The sequence below is a fragment of the Pteropus alecto genome, unplaced genomic scaffold (assembly GCF_000325575.1).
Source record: "Pteropus alecto unplaced genomic scaffold, ASM32557v1 scaffold153, whole genome shotgun sequence".
NCBI lineage: Eukaryota > Metazoa > Chordata > Mammalia > Chiroptera > Pteropodidae > Pteropus > Pteropus alecto.
In genome coordinates this window covers 664-28,140 of record NW_006434516.1, presented here as the reverse complement: position 1 = coordinate 28,140, position 27,477 = coordinate 664, and the positions used below count along the sequence as shown (strand labels likewise).

Sequence of the window (27,477 nt, the reverse complement as noted above, 5' to 3'; positions counted from 1 at the left end):
TAGTTCCCTGGGGATGGGCTCTGTCTCACCCCTGCTACAAAATGGGGCCTTGATGAAGGGTTGTTGTCCAGACATGACCCATGCCTATGACAAGGCATAAGGATAGCTAAAATGAAGAGCAATTAAATGGTCCATTTGTTTATTCAAGAGAACATTAAGATAAATACACCTCAAATATTAAAAAGTTTTATATACAGGAATGACCACTCCCCAACAAGTTTGGAAAGACCAAAAAATATAGTACTCCTAGTATTCTGAAACCCTGGATGACCAATGAAGACAGAACTAAGTCTTTGATGCATTTTCTTCAACACAGTCAAAAGATATTGAATTTATATCAGTTTGGCCAATGCTAGAAGAAAGAACATGGATGTGGAGATTATGCTGAAATCCCTTTTCCAGTGTTGGTCTGAGCACCCAGCCTTCACCTACAAGACGCCACGGGCATCATTTCCGGAAGCGCTTGAAAAGTGGGTGCACATGTTTGGTGGAAGCCTTGCTCCGTGCCGAGTGGTACTCCATATACACAGTATCATCAGCCCCTGACATGGAGCTCATCGTGCCAAAGCGCCGGGATACCTGTGGAGGACCCAGCCTACTGTTAGTTTCCAAGGGGAAAGACAGTCCTTTTATAATATCTGTAATAAGTTTTATAAAATTCAGAGTTAACAATTTTTATTATTTTTAAAATAACATTTATTAACCACTTACTATGTCTCAGGCAGGGTTCTAAGCAGTACTTACATGTATTACCTTATTTAATCCTCACAACCATTATAATCTCCATCTTACAGAAAAGGAAACTAAAGCACAGAGAGGTTAAGTAACTTGTAAAGATCACACAGCTCTCAAAGAGATGGGGCTTGAACTCAGGCAATCTGGCTTCAGATTCCCTGGCTACCCTGCCTCTCTTAATGACAATTTCTGAAGAGACTTTTTTAACAATGAAGGAGGAAGTCCCTCAAAATTTCCTGAGACTCTACCATAAGGCTTGGAATAAAGGAAAAAGCCAGAAAGCTTGGGCTTAAATCTTGGCTCTACAACTCATTGGGTGACTTGGGCAAATACTGAATGCCAGCACCTCAGTGAAGTCATATGTGAAATGGGGATAACCACATCTGCCTTGACATACATGGTGTGAACAGAAACCACTAAAGTCCAGGGTTTGACCAGAGCCTGGCACACCACTCACACCAGATTACAACAAAGTATGCACATAGGCACTAAAGCAATGCCTTCGACAGCCTGACTGCAGGTGACCACTGTAAGGTGAGACTGACCAGACCTCACCTTAGGACATGGTCTGAAGCAGGAAGTTTCCCTGGGGCTTCCATGTAGAATGCCAGAGACAGATCTAACCCCTAAACCCCAGGTCTGAGGGAGAAAGGTCTCAGGCTGCAGGAAGGGCAGCACCTCCTCAGGTGCCATTGTTTCTCTTCTTCCTTATTCCAGTCATTGCTCACCTTTCAGCTCTAATACCAATTTAGTTTCAAAAACACCTAACTAAACTATACTTCTCTCCTTGGAGGGCCTAATAACAATTCCCCATACTGATACTTTCATTAATTATACCATATTATCTCTGCCTGTCACACAGTAGGCATTCAAAAAGTATTTGCAGAATAAATGAAAAGTTGAGTATTTTCAGAGAACTCTAAATTTTTCAAAATAAGTACTGAAACTATAATATGAGTTGAGTTAATCGTCAGCATGTTACATGCTGGAAGGCTCAGCTCGATGACTGAGGAGGAGACCAGATAAGAAATGACTTGCCCAAGGCCTATTACACTCCCTGTAGCCATCTAGTGAGAGCCTGGGGTCATGTTTGCCATCCTGGTCTCCAGCATCAAAATACTAACAAATACTTACACCAGACGGCTATGTGAATGGAACAGGAGACCAATTACAGCCACTGTGGGCTCTGCCATGTAAAACAGTATGTAGAGAAGAAAGGATACATACCAACAGGTTAACGTGTTGTTCTTATTATTCTCTTCTCTACAGATTCCTGTGTTTTCCAAGCTTTTCAGAAAATCACACAGACGCACACACATACAAGACTGCACATGTGTGTGTCTAAGAATTCAGTCCTTCAGGAGAACTGACGCCTAGAGCCCCACCCACTCACTCACTCACCTGGCTGGATTTGGAGCCAAATTCTCCTGCCACCACCTCTTCCTCAGCATCCAAGTCAGTGGCTGCCAGAACTTTCTGTAAGAGCTGCTGCTGTTCTTCTTTCATTGAAAATGCCAACTCTTCCTCCTCCATGCCAGCAAGCTTTGTGATGACCTGCAAAGCCGAAACCAGCAGGAGGTATGTCCCCTTGTTTTCTCTCCCTTGGCCCTACCCCACCTTCCCCTGGTTCACTTGCTCTGGTCACTTCCCTCCCTTAGGCCCAGTGGAGCAGGTAGCTAACAGTGGAGAGCTCCTTTGGGCAGTCCAGAGACTAGCTACAGGAGCTGCCTTCAATAGGAATATAATCAATGACTGCAAAGCAGGAAAGGTTAAGAAAATTCCAGAGAAATCTGCCCAACACACAGCTGGTAAATGATCACTTACAGAAGATCAACAGAGACCTTGGCAATTTTGAAACATCTGCTCTGGTAGTTTTCCCATCTTGTAGGTAAAAGGACCAGAGACTGAAAGGCACAACCTGTTGCCCGCCCCCAAGAAAGGCCTTCAACCTCCTGGCTTGGACCCAGGGCTTCCAGCAGGAGGGAGCACTTACAAATAACAAAATGTCAAGAATGGATTTACAAGATGTTTTTCTAAAACAGCAAGATGACAGCCTGGTGAAGATTTGATTTTCATTTCTTTGGAGATAACTTACTATAAGGCCTACCTATCCCTGCAGAAAGCTTGGAATGACTACATAAAGGGGCCTTTTTTCCCTCTAATTCTTCTAATTTTAATTAAAATTCCTAGAAGAAAAAACCTGGCTGAGCTCTTTTGGCATCCACAGATGTGGAGTACAGATATGGGACACTCTGCCTTGGCCTGGCCACCCCTCCACAGTCATGATTCTAGGAACTCTAACTTGGCTGCTCTCAGTGGCAGTACTAAAGGCAAGGGAGACAAAGGCAGCTCCAATCAACAAAGACAACTTTGTGCTCAGATGCCTTTAAGTCGACTGAACCTTTCAAAGAACCCAGAGCACTTCCTGACTTGGTGCTTCCCCTACCCTAAGACTTGGAGGCATCAAGAGGCATGAATGCTATCATCAGCACGTCTTTTACAAACAGATAAAAAGGCTATAAAAAGGCCACAGTGAGAATCCTTCAAAACTGTCCCAAGAGTCCTGTTCTCTAGGCCAGCATGGGAAGTCTGAAAAGTTTCACTGCCTCTGGCTAAAAGAGGTGTCAGACAATCCCATTCTCTTGTTTAAGGCTAATGACGGAACACTCGCCAACTTGTAAAGACACAATCTAAAGTATCTGATAAGGCAGCTCATAGTCTTTCTCAAATCAAGAACCTGGGAACCTATATACACAAGTTCTAGTGAGGTCCTTTTAGTCCCTTGCTTCCAGTATCGTCCACCCACCCCCCACAAATAAAAACTCTTTGAGACACTAAATCCTGATATAAACTTACTATTTGTGTCAGTAAGAAAAAAAGCAAAGCTCTCAGCCAGTAAAAGATAGCCAAAGCTTTATTTAGAATTTCCCAAGTTATTCAAATACCTGACTTGTAGTACAGTGGATGGCTGATGTCTGTGAGGCCCACCGAGGCCCAGGCTCGGCAGCTAACTATGAGAAGAGCTGTCCCAGCCACCCAGAGCGGGCAATCCCTGAGAAAGTAATCCAATTCAGGGGCTCAGACTAACATAGTGAGGGCCACCGTTCCTAGGCACATGGAGTCCTGCTAGGCTTGTGCATTTTCCCATCAACATCTAACATCCTTTGCACAAGGCGACTGTAAAAAGTTAACAAGAAAGCCTCTTGCTTCAGAGGCCCCACTCTTTGACTATTCACTGTGGGAAGTTGGAGGCAGGAGACCCTGTACAATATTTTCCCTCAAAGCTCCCTAATATTCATGCAAAGACAAAGGGAATCTGCGGCAGGGCCTCCAGTCCCCTAATGTCGTGTACCTCCCTGAGCTCTGCCCCATGATGGTGCTAACAGTGACCCCACTTCTCCTGGTGGCTTGGGTACAAAAAAGGCTGTGGTCCTACTCTGACTTGAGACCAGTGGATACATACCTTGAAGCTATAACCCTGATCTACCAAGAACCTCTGCCGCTTGGTTGAGTAAGCCATTTCCTGTGTGTCCTGGGACACCAACGAGTAGAAGAAGGCATTGTACTCCTCTGCAATCATCCCTGGGGAGAGGGCAGGAGAAAAGATATTAGCTATGAAAATGTCAGGTCCAGGGCTCAAAAGCAAGTAATGCAGTGGAAGAACTTTGCTATTAGGGGATAACTGCTCCAACTTTGCATGGGAACTTCATCGAATTTAAAAACTTTTGTGCTTCAAAGGACACCATCAAGAAATTGAAAAGACAACCCACAGAATAGGAGAAAATATTTACAGAGCATATATCTGATAAGGGATTTGTATCTAGGTTATATAAAGAGCCATCACAACTCAATAAAAAGCCTAATTACAAAAAAAGTAAGAATCTGAATAGACATTCCTCAAAAGATATGCAAATGGCCAATAAGCACATGAAAGATGTCCAACATCGTTAGTCATTAGGGAAATGTAAATCAAAACCATAACAAGATACTACCTGGCACACAACAGAATAGCTAGAATTTTAAAAAGACAGATAATTACAATTGTTGTCAAGGATGTGGAGAAGTTGAAACTCTCATACATTGCTGGTGAGAATGTAAAATGATGCAACCACTTTGGAAATCATCTGGAAGTGTATTAAAATGTTAAACACAGAGTTACTACATGACCCAACAATTCCACTCCTAGATATATATCCAAGAGAATTGAAAACATATGTCCATACAAAATTTGCACATAAATTTCATAGCAGCATTATTCTAAGACCCAAAAAGTAGAAACAGTCGAAATATCCATTTACCAGCTCTATCAAATTTATTAGATGAATGGATAAATAAAATGTGGTGTGTCCATACAATGGAATATTATTCAGCAATAAAGAATGAGGTTCTAATACATACTTCAATATGGATAACCTTTTTGCAAACATAAGTCAAAGAAGACAGTCACAGAGTTCAAATTATATGATTCCATAGATACGAAATGTCCAGAATAGGCACAATAATAGAAACAAAAAGAGTTTAGTGGCTGCCTGGAGTTGGAGGTTGGGAGGTAAGGGGAAATGAGGAATTACTGCTAATGGGTAAGAACTTCTTTTGGGGGTGATGAGAATATTCTAGATATATATTGTGGTGATGGTTACATAACTTTGTGAATATACTGAAAACCATTGAATTGCACACTTTAAATGGATCGACTGTATGGTATGCGAATTATATCTCAACAAAACTGCTTAAAAAAACAGTTCATTGATAACCTGTAAGAATTATCACAGAAACTAGGACAAAATATATTATAGCCTATAAAACCCAATCCTTCAGGAAAATCTGAATATTTTTGCTTCACAGTTCAAATGTCAGTAGGTTAAGTAAGTACCTGTGTACTGCTTCTGAATTTGTTTCCTAGTCTTGCTCAGAGATGCAAAAAGCCAAAAAATATCTTATATCAAAGATATTTGTCTTTTTTTCTTTCAGTTTTGAGATAAAATTGCCATATAGACTGTGTAAGTTTAAGATACACAGCACAACTGACTTACATATATTGCGAAATGATTACCACAATAAGTTCCGTTAACATCCATCATTTTACACCAGTACAAAAAGAAAAGAGAAAAATGTTTTTTTCCTTGTGATGATAACTTTTAGGAATTTAGCAACTTTCAAATATATCATACAGCAGTGTTAATTATGTTAATCTAAAAATAAAAGGCCAAAGTGAGAGAGGCAACAAGAATTTATGTAAAATCAAAAAGAATAGCTACTCAGGAAGCACTGATTCAGGCAGAAGCCCAAATAGTGTTTCGATTAGGAGACAAAGGTGAGGAGTATTTATGAGAAGGGAAAGGGGAACGATTACATCAGTAGAAGGAAGGCATTTCTATTGGTGCAGATAAGGTAACATAGTCATTCTAATTTTAAAGAATGTTTTTAATTTTCAGTCCGGTAGTCATAATATTTGCTTTTTTGGTATCTTTGCAAACAGTTCTTTGAGGGCACGACGTTACTTAGGCCCAGTCCAAAGGTTATCTACCTAGCCCTATTTTACCTTTACAAAGGTTTGAGGTATAAACTGTACAAGGCAGTTCCTCTGAGATGGCAGCTCTGACTCCACTGTAAAGTGGCTTCATTTATATATATATTTTTTTTACAACTATAGTCATCATGTTGTATATTACATCCCCAGTAGTTATTTACCTTATAGGTGGTAGTTTAACCTTTTGAACACCTTTATCCAATGCTCCCACTGCTAACCCCTGCCTCTGGTAACCATAAATTTGAACTCTTTTTCTATGAGTTTGGCTTTTGATTTTTTTTTAGATTTCACATATAAGTAAGATCATATAGTATATGTCTTTCTCTGACTTACTTCACTTAGCATAATGCCCTCAAGGTTCACCCATGTTGTCACAAATGGCAGGATTTCCTTTGTTATGACTGAACGGTATTCTATTGTGTATATATACCGCATTCTCTTTATACTTTCACCTGTTGATGGGCAAGCAGATTGTTACCATGTCTTGGTTATTGTAAATAATGCTTCAATTAACATGAGAGTGGAGATATCTCTGACATAGTGACATCATTTCTGTCAGACACACACCCAGAAGTGGAATTGCTGGATGACAAGGTAGTTCTATCTTTTTAAGGAATCTTCATACTCTTTTCCATAGTGGCTGTGCCAATTTACAATCCCACCAACAGTGCACACAAGAGTTGCCTTTTGTTCACACCCCTGCCGCCATTTGTTCACACCCCTGCCGCCATTGGTTACCTCTTGATTTTTTGATAACAGGTGTGTGGTAATATCTCATTGTGGCTTTGATTTGCACTTCCCTGATGATCAGTGATGTTGAGCATCTTTTCATGTACCTGTTGACCATTTGTATATCTTTGGAAAAATGTCCATTCAAGTCCTTTGCCCATTTTTTAATTGGATTTTTTTTTCTTTTTTTTTTTGCTACTGAGCTGTATGAAGTCTTTATACAGTTTGGATGTTAACCCCTTATTAGATATATGATTTGCAAGTATTTTCCCCATTCCATAGGTTACCTTTCCATCTTTCCCCATTCCATAGGTTACCCTTCCATTTCTTTTGCTGTGCAGAAGCTTTTCAGTTTGATGTAATCCCAACTTTTTTTTTTTTTTGCCTGTTGTTTTAGGTGACATATCCAAAAAACCATTGCCAAGACCCACGTCAAGGAGCTTTTTTCCATTTCCCTATAGTTTTATGTTTTGTGGCCCTTCATTTAAGACTTTAATCCATTTCAAGTTAATTTTGTGAATGGTGTAATATCAGAATCTAGTTTCAATTTTTTACATGCAAATATCTAATTTTCTCAGCACCATTTATTGAAGAGTCTATCTTTTCTCCATTGAGTATTCTTGGCTCCCCTGTCAAACATTAGTTGACCATAAATGCTTGGGTTTCCTTCTGGTCTCTTGATTCGGTAACATTGGTCTATTTGTCTGTGTTTATGCCAGTACCACACAGTTTTGATTACTACAGCTTTACAACATAGCTGGAAAGCGTAAACTGTGATGCCTCCCACTTTGTTCTTCTCAGGAATGCTTTGGCTATTTGGGGTCTTCTGTGATTCCACATAAATTTTAGGATTATTATGTTCTACTTCTGTAAAAAATGTCATTGGAGTCTTATAGGGATTACACTGAATCTATAGATGGCTTTGGGTACTATGGACATTTTACCAATAATAATTCTTCCAATCCATGTACATTGGATAGCTTTCCTTTTACTTGTATTTGATTTCTTCATAAGCGTCTTGTAATTTTCAGCGTAGAGATTTTTTTCACCTCCTTGGTTAAATTTATTCCTAAGTATTTTGTTTCTGATGCTATTATAAATGGGATCATTTTATTTCTCTTTCAGATCATTTATTGTTAGTGTATAGAAACACTGCTGGTTTTTGTATATTAACTTTTATATGCAACTTTACTGAATTTATTGATTAGATCTAACAGTTTTTTGGTGGAGTCTAGGATTGTCTGTATATAAAATCATGCCATCTCCAAATAGACAATTTTACTTCTTCCTTTCCAATTTTATTGCCTTTCTTGTCTGATGGCTTTCATTAGGATTTCCAGTTCTATGCTGGATAAAAGTGATGAGAGTGGGCATCTTTGTCTTGCTCCTGATCCTAGAGAAAAAGCTATCAACCTTTCACCACTACTAGTTTGACAGCATCCCATTACTAGTATTTTACTGAGAACTTTTACATCTATATTCATCAGGAATATTGGCTTATAAATTTCTTTTCTGTAGTATCCTTTTCTGGCTTTGATATCAGGGCAATAATGGCCTTGTAAAATGAGTCAGTATTTTAAAAGAACAAAATTCTAATCAAATTCAAAGGGGTTTTCAAATTAGTATTTTTTTATAGTGAAGAATAAGGAATAAGTAATGAATTACTTTCATATATGCTAGTCAGATTATAGGCATGTCAGTTTTTAAAAGCTACAATTTATCCAGCAGTCTACTATACTGTTATGTAAGTCTTATTCCTCATAATAGTCCTACAAGTTAGGACTGTCACTCCTACTTCAGATGGGAAACCAAGGCTCAGAAAGGCAAATTACCTGTCTGAGGTCACACAGTAGGTTTGATGCCCAATTCCAGACTTGCTATTTCTAACTTGCCCTGTCTCCATTTTAAACACAATTAGCTGCTTCTTAAACAAATCTGAACAGAATATGATTCCAACATGTCATTTTCAAACATCCTAGCAGTCCAAATGCCTCCTAAGATAACTGAATTCTTTGAGGATAGGGCCTGTGTCCTTGTCTTAGGATCAGCCTGGTCTCAGGAGGATGCCATCTCTTAGCAGCAATGTCAGTCCCTGCCATGCTCACAGCTGGGATCTGAGCCCTTTTGCTGCAGTTAACAAGCAGAGAATCCACACCTTTTGCTTCCTCATTCACTGAGTTGGCAATGCCCCTGATGCAAGCTGCCACTCAGGGCATCACTCTTCACAGGTTATGAGGGAGGCATCCACCCTGTGGCAGCCCAAGCTGCTCCTACCAGACCTTCTCCTTACTCCTAACTTGAGGTTCAAGAGACAGTTTCCAGCTCTTTCACTTCCACTGGTGGCCCAGCTCTGCCTTCCCTCTTCTATGTCTATATCATTAAGCACTGCTGTCCTGGCTCCTCTATCTACCAACACAAGTGCTCGGCTTAGAGGATATCCATGTGAGCTGCAGGCACCTGCCATGGAAAACACTCACATATTCACTCCCAAAGCGTGAGAAATAATAAGGGCCAAGGAGACCTCGGTAATTGCTTTGCTCCTTCAAAGTGTACTGAGCCTAGGAGCACAAGCTCACCATCATAAACGCAAAGGCAGCTTAACTCTACCTTCTTCCTATCTAAGGTGGTTCAAAAGGAGAGACCTCTAGGAGCAGTAAGGGGAAGAACATTTTTACCTTTTTTGGCTCGGAGCACTCGCCCTAGTCTCTGGGCTTCCTGCCGCCGAGAACCCCCATGAGATGAGATCTGAATGAGAACATTTGCTTCTGGCAGATCAAATGATGTGTCACCCACCTACAGAAATGAAGCAGCTGTGTGTCTAGGAAGGTTTTTATATATAAGACAAAAAGGGGTGGGGGAGGGGAGGAATCTACTGGTCTCAAATTTAAATAAGCTCTGTAGATAATTTAGAAAAACAATCATTACTATCCCCTTCTCTCTGTACCAGGGTCTTTTAGATGCAAGCAGGCCTCTAGGATCTAGTGGGAATTCTGAGAGCTGTCCTAAAGAAGCCATCGGGACCCACAGCTACCCATGTGTCTCAGCCACAGTCCCAGTGCCAGCTGCTAGGGGGTCAAAGACAAGAGGGCCCTATCAAGAGAGACTCTGTGAGTGATTCTTATTTTTTTGCCACAGAAATAGGTCTGCACAAAACCATCCACACTCTTAACTAGAGGCCATTGAGACCAGCAGCACATGTCGGACATGTGACCTGGTGGGAGATGTTGCCTGCACTGGGCTAGATTCTGACTCATGGTAGCTACCTCGGCTTGGGGGCTCCAGCCATCTAGGTTCCCTCACAGACATCGAAGTCTGGTACTAACAGAGCCAGCCATGATCATTTTATAGGTAAATCTCATTTCTTTTGGGCTTTGAGTCTGTTCTAATCTGAATGACTATTTTAAACAGTTGGGCCAGAGCTTCCAACTGCAAATTAAGACCATGGCCAAGCTGGGCCTGCGTGAGTTTGTACTGTGCTTACATTCACCACCCGCCACCAAGGCATGCATACTAGGAGCCAGGGCAAAGGCTGCCATGACCTGGGGGAATCTCCAACTCCACAAAGAGAACCTCATCTAAATGCCTGCTTTTGCCAGAGTAGGTAATGAACTTTTTTTTCCTTTTATAAAGAAAATACAACTTAAAATTCTTGCATCCCAAAAAGAGGAGGGAAAAACTTTACTGCAGCAAAAAGACTATATAAATTGTGCATAATACATAAAAACCTAAATCTGCTTTTTCCACTACACAGAAACAGGACATGTGGAAATGAAAAGACACGCGACTTCTCTTTCAACAAAAAATAATTCACTCCCCAGAAACCATCCAGTGTCCCCCAGGCCCTGGGGTTGCTGGGACCTAACCACCACTCTACATGCCACACAAACCTTAGATATGAAGATGGTGTTGATTTTGGGGTTGTGCTTGAAATTCTGGAGAATCTGCATCCTTTCTCCCTGGGATGTAGGACCATAGATATAGGGTCTAGAGAAGAACAAAGTTGTATTAGAATTCCACAGAATCACTCAATTATCCTGAAAGCGCATCAGAAGGAAAAGGAGCTCCTACAAAGTTCTCTCTCCCAGGAAGCTCCCTGTCACACAAGAATATCAGGAAGAAAGTCATACAAATGAGTGGCAATACACCCACCCCACTTCCTTCCCAAAATACACACACACACACACCCAATCCCTTCCCCACTGAGCTGAGGTTCAGTCACTATTCTCTTTGGGATTGCCTCTTCTACTTTTTCCTTTGTTTCTGGACTGTGCTCTTTCCTCTTTCAATGTCTCTAGATCTAAGCTTAGTGTCAATACTAAGAGAATCCCCTGGATTTCATGCAGCCCAGTGGGAGTGGCAAAGGAAATATTGCTATTTCCAAACAAAAGTTTGAATGCAACTGTTTCCTAATGACACAGGCATTCTCCAAGGAAGGAGTAGGAAAATGAGCTCCTTCCAGACTTTTCCCCACTGACCTCCTATAACGCTAAGTTCAAAACTCCCCAGTTCTCTGCCAAAGGGCACAACCCTATCTAATGGCCTCACTGGTCATCACTTCTTGGCACCTGGCAATGCCATTTCTCTGTTGTTCAGAGAATGATCTGGTTTCTGTACCTTCCTAGGGGTCAGTAATAACAGTAATGATGATGATGACAACAATAAGGAAAGCTACCAGGTATACAAGCTCCACCCACACCAAAAACTGAGCTGTGTACTATGTTAAAAAGAATCCATTTGCCCCTAGCAAGAGTCTTCACATCGTAAAAGGTAGGTTTCATTTTCCAATTTACATATGAAGAACTGAGGGGCAGGAGTCTAAGGAACCTGAACCCAAGTGTGGATGTTCTACCACCCAGGCGCATTTGCCATCCCAGGGCAGTGCCCATGGATGCCTCATAAAGCACAATTTTTGAACTTCCACACAGCACTTTCCAGCACTGTGCTACAAACTGGTAACAGGTATACCTGAGATAGCAAACCCCCTGCCTGTGGGGAAGCTGGGCAGGGTGTGGAACAGCTGGACACCCCAGGCTAATGGCCTCTGGTCACCCCAACCACTGCAAGCCTGTTATATTAGAGTGTTTAGGGCACCACACAAATCTTATTTTCTATGTGTGTCACGCTGGGTTGGGAAACTCCATTCTTCAGACTAGCTTGTCTCTTAATACCCAGGTTTTTAGGTGGTTCTTTTTCTCCTCCCCCATCATTAGGAGAAACTCAATGATGGTGAACCCTCAGTTTATGAAGGTTCCCCTATATAGGAAATGAAATGGAAGGGTAACCGTCCTTCAAAAGAGCACCTACCATTTGTTGAACATCTACTAAATGTCAGGCACAAGAATCCTCTGAGCTGTACACTTGACAAAAGAGCAAGAAAAAGTTGAGAGAGGTAAACAACACTCCTGAGGTCACACAGCTAATAGGAGTTGCTAGGAGTCAGATTCAGCATGTCAGACTCCAAAGTTGATGTCCTGCCCACTACCTCACATATGAAAGAACACAACAGTCTCTCCTGCAACATACTTTAGTGACACCTATTCCTTTTTTATTAAGGCCAGGATGAACCAAAAGCTTAGAGACTACCCGTCCCGCATCAGTCCCAATCTGCTGCATGGAGCAATACCCAGGATCTACAGGATCATTTTAAAGCAAGAAAACAAGAAAAAACAAAAAGCCAGAGGTATACTCACACATGAAAAAAGTAAAAGTCATAACTATCTTTCCAGTGTCCAGGAGCGAGCCACAACCTGTTGCCCTTCGCTGTGCCAGAGAGGCTCAGATTCAACAGTGCTGTGCAAATGAGTGTCCCTAACCAGGCAGATGCTCAAGAGGCTACAACCAAAGGACAAGCGTCTGGTGTTCAAATATAACTGTGGGGGCAGGACACCTGAGGAAGGCTCAGGAAGAATCTGGATGGAGTACTGAAATGGTGAAGTGGGGTAGTGGGAGGGAGGATAAGGAAGATGGCTGTTAAATATCACATAGTAAATACATGCATTGTCTTACTGTCCCTCTGGAATTGACACTAATGTGACACAGGCACTTGGGTAGGTTTGTGGGCTGGTGAGGACTCTGGAGGGTGTTTCCTAAGCTCTTTCTCAATGTCAGGCCACATCAGGGGTGCCTTGCCTTCCTAGTCCCTGGTCCACACAGTCTGTCTTCATCCCCACCTAGAGTACTCACTTGTCCTAAAATTCCCAATGCCAACTCGTGCCCACCTTTAGAGCCCAGCTCCAAAGCAACACGACTCTAGCCCCTGCTCCCTGGGCTCAAGGTGACCAGGCTCCCTTTCTATATGCTTTAACCTCTGACTCTGACTACCTGCTCCTCTGTCTTCCCTGGTTCCTGGGATGGGGGCCATAGAACCAAACCTTTAGATCTCAGGAAGTTCCTAAGAGCTTTGAGAAAATAACAGGCACCTTCTGCACTGTCACATGGGGAAGCAAAACTGGCTTTAGAGGCAACTCCAACTTTTCAATTCTTACTTGTTCAATCGAATGGCATATTCCTTAAGGGCAAACACATTATCAGCAAAGACAATAATCTTGTCATTCCTCCTTTCATGAAACTTGATTAGAAACTGGCAAGCTCTGAATTTGTTGGGGTTCATGGTGTACAGCAAGATTCGTTTCTTGGTTTTGATTGCCACATATTCTCTGTAAAACTCCGGAGACATTGGGCACCAAACCTGTGATACAACAAGAATCATGGATCAGTTTGCAAGTTTAAACATCACCCAACTGGAAACTATGAGACAATTCATTTAGCAGAATTAACTTTAAAACAAATCAAAACAAAACCAACAATATGTGAATTATATCTCAATATAACTGTAAACATACATACAAAATAAAACCTAATACCTAATGTTTGTTGAACCAGAATACTCTTGCATGTTAATTACATCACAAAAATTTTTAAATGTATCAATATCCAGGGAATTATTTTCATATCAGCTCCAAGTGAGGGAAACCAGATTCCCACCTCCACACAAAAGTCCACACACAGTCCTATACAGAGAACTGCACACACACTTCCTAGCTGTCTCATGAGTGAGCCTAGCAATGACATCCTAGCAATAAACACAAAACCTAGCACTCAGATCTTGGTTTGTAAATTACATTCTCTACTGAAAGGGCTCCATGGAGAAATGGCTGGTTCCAGAGCCAGGGCAGAGCAAGTACCAGATCAGTCAGAAATATCTTTCTGGGCCAAAAGGCAAGGAAGTGCTTAAAGAATGATAAGAACATGTCAAATGGACATAGAAGCCACCTTGAAGGTAGTCCTGTTAGTCACATTTGAGACAATCTTAGCATACAAATAAGAATTACAGTAACACTTCTCAGGGCCTCTTGTGTGGTAGGCCCTGTGCTTGGGCTGCTGACAAGCTAAAGCAAGCGCAGAGAAATATACTGAAGTGTCATGAGTTTTAAAAGTCTTAAGGCTGTGTATAAATTAAAACAATTCTCTAGGAGCTCTGCACTGGAACAGGCCACAAAGCCTACACTGACAGACTGAGTTTTTGTTGTGACCAGTGCCACTTCTATGTGATCAACACAGACCATTTCTTCATGCTGCCACCACCGTAGAATTGGCAGCCATTGCTATATGCCAAATTCTGTGCTGAGCTCAAATCATTAAGTTCTGCTGTTAATGTTCTCTGGTTCCCTCTGGGTCATATCCTGTTATGACTCCATTAGGGTTCTACTTCTTTATAACCAAAGCAATTCTTTTTCACAGTAAAAATTTTAAAATCCTGCATTTCACAGAATATGAAATACAAATAGCCAATAAACATATAAAAATACACTCGATGTCATTAGTGCAGAGGAAAACACAAATTAAGACCATAAAGGAATACCATTTCACACTTGTAGGTTAGCAAAAATTAAAAGAAAACAATTCAATATTATTAGGTACTGAAAGAGATGTGGAGCAACCTTACTTACCCTTGATAAGTGTTAATTGGTACAATCACTTCAGAAAACAGTTTTCCATGACATGACTAGTAAAGTGAATATCCAGAGCCTTTCACTCAAAATGCCATTCCTAAGTGTATCTGCCAGAGCAGTGGCCTTCAAATTTAGATCACTTTACATCACAAACTAAACATTCACACATACGAATAGTTTTATGAAATATATGCCCTTTATACATATTATGCATTCTAGTAGATTCTATTCTATGCTGGTTATGACCCACCATCATGATGTCACCATCTACTATGGGGTCACAGTCCACCATGTGAAAACACTGCTTTAGAAAAACTCTGACACAAGGGCCCCAGGAAACAGGTACAAAAATATTTGCAGCAATATTATCATAACAGCAAAAAAAACTAGGCTCCTAATTTATAGACAAAATAAATCAGCAGCTGTCTGGGGCAAAAGAGGCAGGGTTTCATTGAAATGATAACAAAGGAACTTTTGGGGTAATGGAAATGTTCTAAAACTGGATTGCGGGGATAGCTGCACAACTCTTTATATTTATTAAAATAAAAGTTATAAATCATGGTAAGCAGGTGAATGTTATGGAACATAAACTAAATTTCAATAAAGCTATTAAAAAGCAACTTAGCAATCCAAACATCTGTCAACATTATAAAAGATTTTACTTTTACTGCAGTGTAATATTCTATTACATAGCAAATTGTGGTATATTTGTACAATGGAATACTACAGAGCGATTCAAAGGAATCAAATAAGCTACGTTTATCATCAAAAAAATGCATTATGCAAGGAATAAAAATACTGCGCAAAAGACAGAAGTCATACAACATATATAATCCATTTCTATTCACATATACTTTAAGATTTTTTTAAAAAGCAAAGCAAAACAACATGTGTTTAGGGAATCAGAAGAGAATGACAACCCTAAGCTCCAAGAGCAGTTACTCCAGAGGGCAAATGGAGGTACAACTACAGGGGAACAGGGCCTCTGAGGTTCTGGCAACGCTGTCTCATGAGATGGATGGCAATTACAAAGACGCAACTAAAGGGTCAGGAAGCTTTTCAACAGAGCAAGTCTACCTACACATGGTCCCCACCCTCACCTTTATCCAAGAGACCACTTTCCGCCCTTTCAGAACAAAGGCTACCCTACTCTAACCACTGAGGGGGACAGTGCTTTCAAGGTGCCAGAAAGGATTTCTGTTATTGTTCCTTCTGAGAAGACTTACCTTTGAACATGTATTTTTAACACATATTTGTACAGATATTCATTATAGAACAATATCAGTAAACTATGTTCTTAGAAATAAAATGATCAAGGCCACAGGTGCCTTCTGGGGGCACTGAAACCAACAGGCTTTGGCACAGGGGGGTGGCCTGGATGACTGACTGCCCATGCAGGACCACCCAAGAATCCCTCAGGAGTGAAGGTGGGTAGGAACCCTCTGAAGTGCTCACTCCCAGAAAGGAAAAGGAGCGTGGACTTTGAAGCCGAGCCAACCTGGATTAGCATCCTCATTTTACCATTTACTATATGTGCCCCTGCATGGTGATTATGTATCACACATCTGTGAAGTGGCAGAATACCACCCACCTCACAGGGGACTGAGGGTACTACATGAGGTGGCAGCACTTTGCTCAGGTCCTGATCTGGGTATCTGCCCACGAGGAATCAACCTGATGATTTCCTCCAAACCATGAGAAGAGCCTCTCCCTGAGAGGCCTGTGCAAGGAAGAGGACAGCTACCTCAGCACACTGGACTTTGGCGATATAGCCGTTGTTCTGCAGCTCCATCCAGTTGGCTTCGTACAGCTTGGGCCCAATCAGAAAATTTAAGTCAACAATTTTGTCATCTTCCCGGACGAGGGTTGCGGTCAAACCCAGCTTGCAGTGGGCCTGCACGATGGTGAGCACCCGTCGGAACATCTTGGCTGGGGAAACAAGTGGCAAGTCACACTGTCACTTTTTTAAATGCTCAAGTACCACACAAGACCTTGTGACTTAACACTGGCTCGTGACGCTACATGGGCTAACCTCCAAGGTTTCTGGATCACAGAAACCTGGCTCTAGACAAGAAGGACCACTCAGGAATATATAACCATCACTGCTAGACCTCTTCAAAAGAAGGATGAAAAGGAGAACTAAAGGGAGAAACAATTTGCAGGAAGCTCCAAATGAACAAATCCAGTATTCTCCTCACAACAGCTGAACTGTCAGTAGGAGCACCAATGGCAGTTTGAAACATGAGCTACAATGTGTCATTGAGCTCTGAATTATGCAAGGGATTTGTTCACCCTGAAACTTAGATTACCAGGAAGATGGTTGGGCATTTTCTCCACACTCCTCCAATTAGGTTCATTCTGGTTAACCAGTAACTTCCTCTGAATGTTAACTTTCCTTTGACCATTATGATTCTTTCTGATTTCTCAAATTAAATAAATACATAAAAAAAAATGAGATCATTCATTTTAAAAGACCCGATTTATGGGTTTCCATGGGCTTGCCATTTAAAAATTCTAATAATCAACTCTTGAACAACATACGTTTGAACTGTGTGGATCCATAAGGGATGACCGTATTTTCGATCCAAGGTTGGAAATTCACACATGCAGAGGATCAACTTAAGTTTGACACCGATTTTTGATTCATGGGGATCAGCACTCCTAACCCCCAAGTTGTTCAAGGGTCAACTGTACTCTGAAGGAAAGTGAAAACGTTTGAGTGTGCTTATCTTACAATACAATTATAAGGTTAATGATAACAGCAATAACAATCTGATGAACAAGAAGTCAGACCACACCAAAACACAAACCAAAAACATAAGAACAGTGAAATAAGGGCTGTCTAACCCCAATTAAATGGCCAGGTGTTACAGAATTTCACATACTGAGGCCTAACATAGTTTTCACACAAACAAAAAAAACAGTGTCAAGGTTACTTCCAAGGACTGTGCCAGCCCTGTAAAAGGGTAGCCAAGGACCTCAGATCAGGTTCCCCACATCAGAAGGACATGGTAGCCACAGCACTGGAGACACCAACCTAACATGTGCTCTAGGCAGGCAGCAATGGAGATGGCCCAGGGATTATCAACACCAGGCAAGCACAAGTTCGACCCTGCCTAAGCACTACAGCCAGAAACAAGCCCACCAAGGAAATCTGCCCTGCAAATCAGTAATGTCACTTACATTCTCTTACAGCCACGATGGCTATCACAGGGAAAGAACCCACATACAATGAAGTGCATGGCTCAATAAATTTTTACACCGGTACATACCCATGGAACCACCCAGGTCAAGATCTGAGTGTTCTTAGCACCCAGAAGTCTCTCCTCTGACCCCTCCTGTCAACACCAGCACTCTCCCTCAAGGGTACCACAAGTCTGACTTCAGTCATCAGCAAGGACATGTGCCTCCTTTTTGAACTTCATATAAATTGAATCACAATATGTATTTTCTGTGTGTGGCCTGTTTCACTGAACATTGCGTCACAGCTGTCATCTGACATTCATTTGCGATTGACTGTCCCTTCCACTTGTCTCCAGTGCAAATCACAGTGCCTGCTACTTAAAAGCTTCTCAATAAATACTTGTTAAAATAAAATTAGCACAGTGCCTTTCATGCAGTAGACAGTTAATATATGCAAGTACTGTAATAAGAATCTATCATTAATATAATGACCTAATAGGGCTCCTTTTTGGAAGATCTGTAAAACACAGCAATCTTTAAGTCTCAAAGATTTATCATTCTACCTATTCCAACATGGTAAATGTGTTGAACAGTCAAGAAACTCACTCTGATTTGCTAGAATTCCCTTATTTAACATTTGCTCTCTGGCCTGGTGAGCAAGGCCAGGCCAGGCCACGTAGCTTACAAGGCTGAACTCGAAATCCTTTAGAGTTGTTTGGTTTCACTCTTCTGCCCAACCAGAGACAAAGTAACTCAGTGAACCACAGGAGAGGGACAGACACAGATGGCAAGTATGAACTATGTGGGACACTTCCCCATAACCTCATCATCAGATAACCAATCTCAAACCTGGCTGCCACCCTCTGGGGCCTGAAACCTAGGACCCAGGTTAAAGAGAAGCATCAATACATACTACATGTATACTTGGGCAAAAAGCCTTCCTAAGCTTCAAACACAGATGTTATAATTTTCTATGTCAACTTCCAATCCAATCAGACCTAATATCGCCCCTCTCTCAAATTTTTTTCCTTTTAGTTTAGTTTTTAAATTACCACACAGTAAAACTGACCATTTTCGGAAGTGGGGGGATTGGTTCTATAAATTTTAACACATGTAGATTTGTGTAACCACCACAGTCAGGATACAGACCAATCCATCACCCCAAAAACCTCCCTCGTGCTCTTTTATAGTCACACCCTCCCCTACCCCACCCATGGCACAAACTGATCTCTCCTCATCACTATAGTTTTGTCTTTTCAAGAACATCCTATCAAAGGCATCACAGACTATGCAATCTTTGAGATGGGCCAATTCAGTCAGCATGCTGCCTCTGAGATTTGGCCAGGTTGTTGCATGCAGCAAACAGTCTGTCCTTTTTCACTGCTCAGTAGTGTTCCAGTGGACAGATGCACCACTTGTCTCTTTAGTCACCCACTGACACGCATGTCAGTTTTGGAGATTATGACTAGAGCTGAAATAAACAACCACATACAGGTTTTTATGTGAACCTACATTTTTACTTCTCTAGGATGAACACCCAGAGATGGGACTGCTGGGTGATATGGTAATTTTCTAATAAACTGCCAAATTTCCAGAGCGACTGCATATTTTATACATCATCTTGCAATGTATGACAGTTCCAGTTGCTCTGTACTCTGTCAGTAGTGTATTGTCAATGTTTTTTATTTTAGCCACTCGAATGGATGTGTAGTGGCATCTCGTCATGGTTTTAATTTGCATTTGGTCTATTCTCAGAATGGCAGCCAGGGTGATAGCTTTCTAGCATTAAAGTCAGATTGTCACTTCTGCTCAAATCCCACAAATGGCTTCCTATCCACTCAGAGTACAAGCCTTACCATGACCTACAAAGTTCTACAGGATTTGCCCCAACACGCTACTCTGCTCTCTCCTCTCCAACCTTGGTTCTGACTACTCTCCTCTCTGTTCCCCTCTAGCCACAGTGCCACCTTGCTGTTGTCAGGCCATGCCAAGTGCTTTCCTGCCGCAGGACTTACACCTTGTTCCTTCCACCTGACAGACCCCTCATTTCTACCTGGCTTGCTATGAAGATCTAGGTATCTTCAGATACCCAAAGGTGCTGGAAGAGCTCTCATTACATACTCCCCAAAAAACAGATGCTAGAGCCATTTTGACAATATTTTGAATACTCCATTGCAAATGTCTCCAATCTCATTTCATTCAGAGGATCTCTAATTGACATTTCGCTTATCAGGGCCCCCCCTTAATTTGTTTTATCAAAAAAGGTTTACCTGGAATACTATTCAGCAATAAAATAAACACACACACTGTCAATACATGTTACAACATGGATAAACCATTATGTGAAGTGAAGAAGCCAGCTAGAAGAACATATATGATTCTGTGTTTCCATAAAAGGCAAGGCTATAGGGATAGAAAGCAATTCGGTGGCTGCCTGGGGCTAGGGATGCAAAGAGTGATAATGAGTGTGAGGAAGTTGTAATGATCCACGGTGATGGCTGCACAACTCCATAAATTCACTAAAAATTTTGAATTGTATACTTATAATGGGTGAATTTCACAGTATATAAATTATACCAAATGGCTGTTTTTGAAAAAGGATTGCCTTCAATACTAGGAGAAGAAGGGCTTCTGTGACATATTAAGGATCAATACTATAGCCTTCAAATAAAACAACACTATAGCAAGAGTTCCTAGTCATTTTCACAGGGCCATAAAAAATATAGGTTATGGGTAAGCTGAACTACAACAATAATATGGAAAAAGAAAAAAATATCATTTTCTAAAGGACTACTCTAGGCCAGTGGTTAAGGAAGCCGTGAAAGTGTATAACCATCCACCACCTTCCTCACTCCCGCCACCCCCATGCTTAAGACTTATTTGAAAGCTTCACCCAGCAAGTCTTTCTAACAAGACAGATGCACTACACAGCAGTCCCTCCCTTAACCCAACAATTAGAAATCAATTTTTGTCCATCCAGTGAGTGGGTAGCTCAGCTCTCATCCTACTTACCTGGTATGGTGTGTACTTCGTCCAGAATCATGAGGCCCCACTCTTGAGTTTTGAGCCACTCCATGACTCGCTCAGCCTCCCAGGACCTTTTGGTGGTGTGGCCCAGCATGGAGTAGGTGCTAATGGCAATGGAGCAGCCTATGGGTTTGTCCTTGGCATCAGAGGTGAAGCGGCAAATCTGGCTGTCATCAATGGTGGACCACATCTTGAACTGGGCTTTCCACTGCTCCACAGACACAGCTGAGTTGCCCAGAACCAGACAGCGTTTTCTGATAGTGCATGCAGCTGTCACACCAACCAGGGACTTCCCAGCACCTATGAGAAACCAAAACATAATCCTACCCAAGGCCAGGTTGAAATGAAGGGCAGACACACGGAATTACTCACGAATCTGGGAAAACTATTTATACAAATCCTCAGAGCTGACATTGCAAGGCACTTACTGTTTTCTTCTTTATAAAAAGGAGACGTGCCCACTTTACACACAAATGTAAGAAGTAAAAGAAACAAGTGCCGGGCCCTATTATAGCATTTTACATGCATCTTGTTTAAATGTGGAAATCTCAAAACAAACCAGAGTTCAGAGACACTCCTATTATTGCCATTTTAAACATGGGAAAACTAAAGCCGAGACACAACTTGCCCAAAGCCATGGGAAAGTGGTGCTGCTGGGGTACAATGTGCCCAGTACACAGACTGCACAAAGGAAGGACTCAGTAAAAGACAGCTGTTATGATTACACAACGAACTGGGCTGAGAAGTCAGAAATGCAGTTAAGTGTGTACAGTCATGGCAAAGACAGAGAAGGTGAAATTCCAGGAGCTTTTGCATTTACTACCACCCACCATTTGAAGATTAAGATAAAAATCAAGCTATTCCTTTAAATAGCAATTCTTCCTTTACCAGGAACATGCATCAAAATCACTCATAGAGCTTTTAAAAAAACAGAAAGAAAAACCTAAAGGAACAGGCCCCTCCCCCGGAGAGTTTGCCTCAAGTCTGGGACAGGGCCAGTGGGTGAGTCTGTTTTAACTGCTGGCCATGAACCTAGGCCAGGAGTTGACATGACTTAGGACAAATGATATCAAACAGGTGCCAAGAGGGCTGTTACTACCCTTTTGTGAATGTGCATATTGTAATAAGCAATCCAGGAATAAGCCATGTTTCTATGCTGGAGATCTTCCACAGAGACAAACCTCATAAGACAGACTGCAAAGAACAAGACCCTCTAACTCCGGTGGGCAAAATAACACCCTCCCCCACATCACCATCTCACCCCTCACGCTACTTTGTTTTTTGTTTTCTTCACTGCCTAAGATTCTACACATTGCTTAGGTGATTTGTTGACCGTCTGTCTCCACCTCACCAGAATGAGGTTGAGGTCAGAAGTGGTATTCTATCCACCATTATATGATCAATGCAGAGGTCAGAGCCCTGCACAAAGCACACACTCAAATATTTGTCAAGTCATGAATCAGGGAGTCATCTAAGCTTGGCTGCTCCCTGACCAAGTATGATTTAGAGAAAGGCACAGAGAGAGAGAGAGTGGGAAGCAGCCTGGACATCTTCTTCATTCAGGTGTCACTTACCACAAGGAAGAACAATGACTCCTGAACGTGCACGCCCATTCCCAAACATCTTTCGCAAGCTCTTCTCTTGATAAGGCCTAAGAACAGCTGTGGGTTTCAGGCCAATGTTGATATTAGGGTTAACAGAATCATTCCAGAAGTCGTATTCTGCCAACAGAGGGTACTCCAGGTGGATGCATCGTTTCTGGAGTTCCTCAATCATCTCCTGGGAAGTGAGCACAAAGGTTTTACAACCTTATTAACTGCAAAGCATGCTCATTAACAGCACATATTCCAAGGGGCCTAATAGTCAAAAGAACAACTGTTTACCTAGACTTTTGCAATTTCAGATCTTGCTTGATCTAACAGCTGGGTTAAAGCACAGAAAAACAATCCAAATTAAGAACACAGGCAAAATTAAATCTAATCAGCCAGCAAAAATGCCCTCAGGCACTGTTTCTCATGCCTCTCCAGGAACTCATGAAGGGTGACCCACAAGCATGAGGAATGGGACGCTCAGCTCTAACTACATTAGGACAATGGAGTTAGACACCAAAAAAGAGAAAGCAATTCAGGAACAGATGAGCACTCCTTCCTCTCACAGAGACTAGACTATAGAGTCCATGCAGGGTTGGACAAGCTCTTGATACCAGTTTAGAAAAGGAACCGTGGAAGGGAGGGGTTCCTTTGCTAACCTGCTTGACTTCAAAAGATACTGTCTGTGTCTCTTCTTTTTCTTCCTCATCTTTGTCCATTTGCTCATAAAAGTTATATAGGTCCATGGGGATGTCGGATTTACCCTGTGGATCTGTCACCCGGGAAGTGGAAGGTCCACCACTGTCTTCAGCAGACTTAGCAATCTGTAAGAGAAAGAAAAGATCTGGATTTGCACGCAACATTTCACCCCACTTTGACCAAGCAAGTGCCAAAGTGGTAAGAAAAGTGCAAGGTCACTAGGCTGCAAATGCTGGACGAGGAGCACCTGTGCTGCAACCCTAAATGCTCCCACCCCCAGGAGCCCACTTACAGCAGATCTGCTTGTGAAAGTCTCGGTGATGAGCTCGGTTGCCTCTCCCTCAGTGTTCCTCAGGCGGCATTCCCGAATCACTGGATCCTGGAGAAGATGCTGGATGACATCAGGGTGGGAGCTCTCAACAAAGTACCTACAAGAGAAGAGGGAGGAGGTACCTACTGATCAGTACACCATCTTCGGAATGTTCCATCGCTCAATTAGATGGTCTAGAAACAACCCTCTCTCTTCTTTCTCACACTCCCATAACCCTTTACGAAATTTGAGCTCTGAGGTACTACTGGCCATGATATAATATATGAGGGTTGTGGGCAAAGTCCTACTTTGAAAACAAATAAGCAGGGGTCTGAGCCCCAGCTCCACTGCTACAGGAAATGTAGTGGCCAACGAACAAATTTCCAGTTTTGGCCCCATCGCTTTCCTTATTCCATTTATCACCTTACTCGGGGAAGTAGGTGCTAGTGCAGAGCAGAGAGTCCACAAGTGTTAGCTTCTTAACACCTGGTGTGCAGAGGGTGAAAGTGCCTTGGATGGGCCTGTCACAAAATCCCTTACCTGTTGTGCTTCAGGACCAGCTTGACTTTTCCATAACTGACAGTACACAACTGCAAGAAGTGACAACAAATCAAACAAGCAAAATTAGCAATATGCAGCTCATTCAGAACACATTCGGTACTGGGAATGTCTTACCACCTACCAACCAAGTGAAATGTTCATGTAACTGTCAGAAAACCCAGTGTCCAATAAGGGGTCAGATCTGACTAAATTGAGCTTTTTCTACTAGCACCTTCTTTTTGATAACGAAACCTTTTTCTTGCCTGGCTAATTCTGATGCACATTTCTTATTAAAACACTGCTTAAAATTTTTATTTTCCCTTTCCCTTTCTTCCCATTCCCACAGGCCCCCTCCTAATCCACAGGTTCATCCTGCCACACCAGTATTACTCCAGCTCCCAGCACAAAGCTGGCCAGAGTGTGTGTTCAGTAATTGTTTGCTGCATAAATTAAATGCAAGCCTCCTGGCCTCCATACCAATGTCCCTATTTCCCAACCAGCAAGTAAGCTTCTTGATGGTAGAGAACAGTGTGTATTCTTCTCAGGTTCTCAACAGCCTTTAGGATGGCATGGCATGCAGCAGAGGCTGTGTGGTGGCCATGAAACACTGCCACTCAGATCCAGGTCTGCTGTCTGCCTCCACTGCTATCCTTCTGAATCTACCTCTGCACTGCACCAACACCCACATTCCTGCAGGCAGACTAAGCACAGCAGGGTACTAATGTGGGCTCATCACAGCAAGGTACTTGCCCTTCTCCTTGGGCAACCTTCCACATCACAATAAGAGAACTCTCCAGGGCTCCATCGGCTTCTCTGAGATTAAATGAATTACTGTACTGGATGCCTGTGGCACTCATCTTCTGCCATTCCAGATTTAGGAGTCTGAATCCAACTCCCTCTAGATCAGCAGGAGGCAACAAAAGCCAGTGTCCATCTCTTCTGAAAGGCATTCACCTATCTTTCAAAACAAACCCAAGCATGTTCAACTGCTCTTCACATGGAAGCCTACTCACGTCAACATCTGAAGTTTTTTTTGACTTTCCCTAATGGAAATTATTGACCATTGTCTTGGTCAGGTATTCAGCCTTAGATAGAGTTTACCATCTGTATTACTCTACTTGGGCTGCCAGATGGTGGTTTAATAACAGAAAATTATTTCTAGAAGTCCACAATCAAGGTGCCAGTGATTCAGTTTCTAGTGAAAGCTCTCCTCTTGGCTTGTAGAAGGCTATTTTCTCACTGTGCTCACATGACCTCTTCCTCATGTACATGCAAAGAGAGAGAAAGCAAACACACAAGCCTTCTAGTGTCTCTTCTTATAAGCACACTAATCCTGTCAGATCAGGAGCCAACTCTTATGACCTCATTTAATCTTAATTACTTCTTTTCTCCAAATATAACACATTAGGGGTTAGGGCTTCAAGATACGAATGTTGGAGGGGACACAATTTAGTCCATAACACCACTCACTTTGGGCTGCATTCCCAAATAACCCTGGTCAGAATGGGCCTGAAATACTACCCCTGCTGTGTGAGTACCCATTGGCAAAGAGCAGCTCATGGGAAGTGTAGCCTCAGCAAGAACACAATGCTGGATCCACAGGAGTAGCAGCTGAGGCAATCGGTTACTATGCTCCCCACACTAGATCTGAATAGCATTTTCATAACTGCCACAGTTAATAATGTGTAGCATCTGTCCCCACTATTACTACATTAACAAGGAAGGCCAAAAGAGCCCTGGCCCCCACTTGCCTTGATAAACTGAATAAGTCCATCCGGGACTCCCGTCTTGCTGAGCTTCCTGAGGTACTCAGTAATGTCACTGGTTTGCAGCCCAACGCTGACAGCTGCATACAGTGAGTAGGCAGTCAGTTTGTACTCATGCACATGGGTTGGTCGGCACACTGGCTCTGCAATAGCCACCAGGAAGTCCTGAGCATATTTGTAAAGCGGAGAGAAGGCTTCTAAGAAAATGTGACCATCAGGAGCCTGAGGAACACCAAACAGACAACAAACAAGGAAACTAATGAGTTGCAGACTATCAGACTCTTTCTCATATTATTATCTATTAAGGGTAAGCTGCCTGAAAAGTGAGCTATCCAACACCAAAGGTATTTTTGTAAGCACTCCTTCAGCCAATTTTGCGGCCTACTACTTTAATCAGATACAAGAAGTGGAGAGAACAGAAGTTTCCAAAGTCAGCCGCTGCTTCCCACTATCCTTCACAGGTAAAGCCACCGGACTGGCTGTCCTTTCGGCTAGATTTCAAATGAATGTAGAACATTAATTATTTAAAGTTGAGCAAAACACCCGCTTAGTGTGTCTTCCATTACTTTTTAAAAATAGGGGATTAAAATGTTACATAATAAATACCATTTATTCAGTAGATAAAAGTATTCCCAATACTGTGGTAGGGCTGGAAAGAAAGGGGAATAAAAGGAGGGGTCAGAGATGCAGGAAGCCCCAGCATTTCCGCACAGGTGTGCAGCCTTCTCATCTCTACCTAGGGCCGTACAAACCGCGAGCGTGAATGCTCTCCGCAAGCAGCTCCAACAGGTAGTCGCCCGCATTTCTGCTTTGGCTTCACGAACCCTGGTTGGGCCCCGCCCCGGCTGGGGGGTGTGCTTACCACCCAGAGGGGCCTGGAGGAGTGGTCGTCCTTCAGCGGCATCTGCAGCCGGTAGTCCTTGGCTCCGTACTCGTCCAGTCTGGTGCTGGACTCGTCCACCTGCTTCCCTGCCGCGGAGGGAACCGCCTCCTGGGAGTCGATGCCAGGGGCGTCATCTTCCTCTTCTTCCTCATCCTCGTAGTGCCGCTTCCTGGACTTTTTCTTATCTGCAGAGATGCACACAGAAATAAGCGGGCCGGAGCCCACGCTTCCCTACGCCCCGCCCAGCGCTTCCGGGAGCCTGGTCACAGCCGGACTCGCCAGCCCACACACTCCCAGCCAGGGCCCACCGCCTGTCGCGACATCCCGTCTCTCAGGCCCTGCCCACCCGGCCCAGGACGCAGGGCTGTCCAAAGGTCGAGGATCGCCGCAGGCCCGAGGGGCTGAGATTAGCTGCCGCCGCGCGCCAGAAGCGACCCGGACGGGGCGACTGGCACAGCAAGTGCGGACGGCCCGAATGCACCCACGCCACCTCTCACCGCGGTCCGCCCGGTCCCTTTTCCCCATGGCGCCGAC

At 42.7% G+C, this 27,477-nt stretch overlaps 1 protein-coding gene across 1 annotated transcript; it reads right to left on the bottom strand.

Annotated features, from left to right (window-relative positions):
* Nucleotides 1–122: 122 nt before the first annotated feature.
* Nucleotides 123–27,477, bottom strand: ERCC3 (ERCC excision repair 3, TFIIH core complex helicase subunit). The gene is made up of 15 exons (XM_006909490.3): nucleotides 27,441–27,477; nucleotides 26,923–27,128; nucleotides 26,046–26,282; nucleotides 24,295–24,344; nucleotides 23,737–23,872; nucleotides 23,405–23,569; nucleotides 22,731–22,935; nucleotides 21,142–21,456; nucleotides 16,691–16,875; nucleotides 13,480–13,682; nucleotides 10,882–10,978; nucleotides 9,670–9,787; nucleotides 4,199–4,317; nucleotides 2,137–2,289; nucleotides 123–579 (listed from the first exon to the last, which is right to left on the bottom strand). Exons 1-15 carry the CDS (start codon nucleotides 27,466–27,468, stop codon nucleotides 448–450), a joined length of 2,349 nt encoding a protein of 782 aa, XP_006909552.1. The 5' UTR covers nucleotides 27,469–27,477; the 3' UTR covers nucleotides 123–447.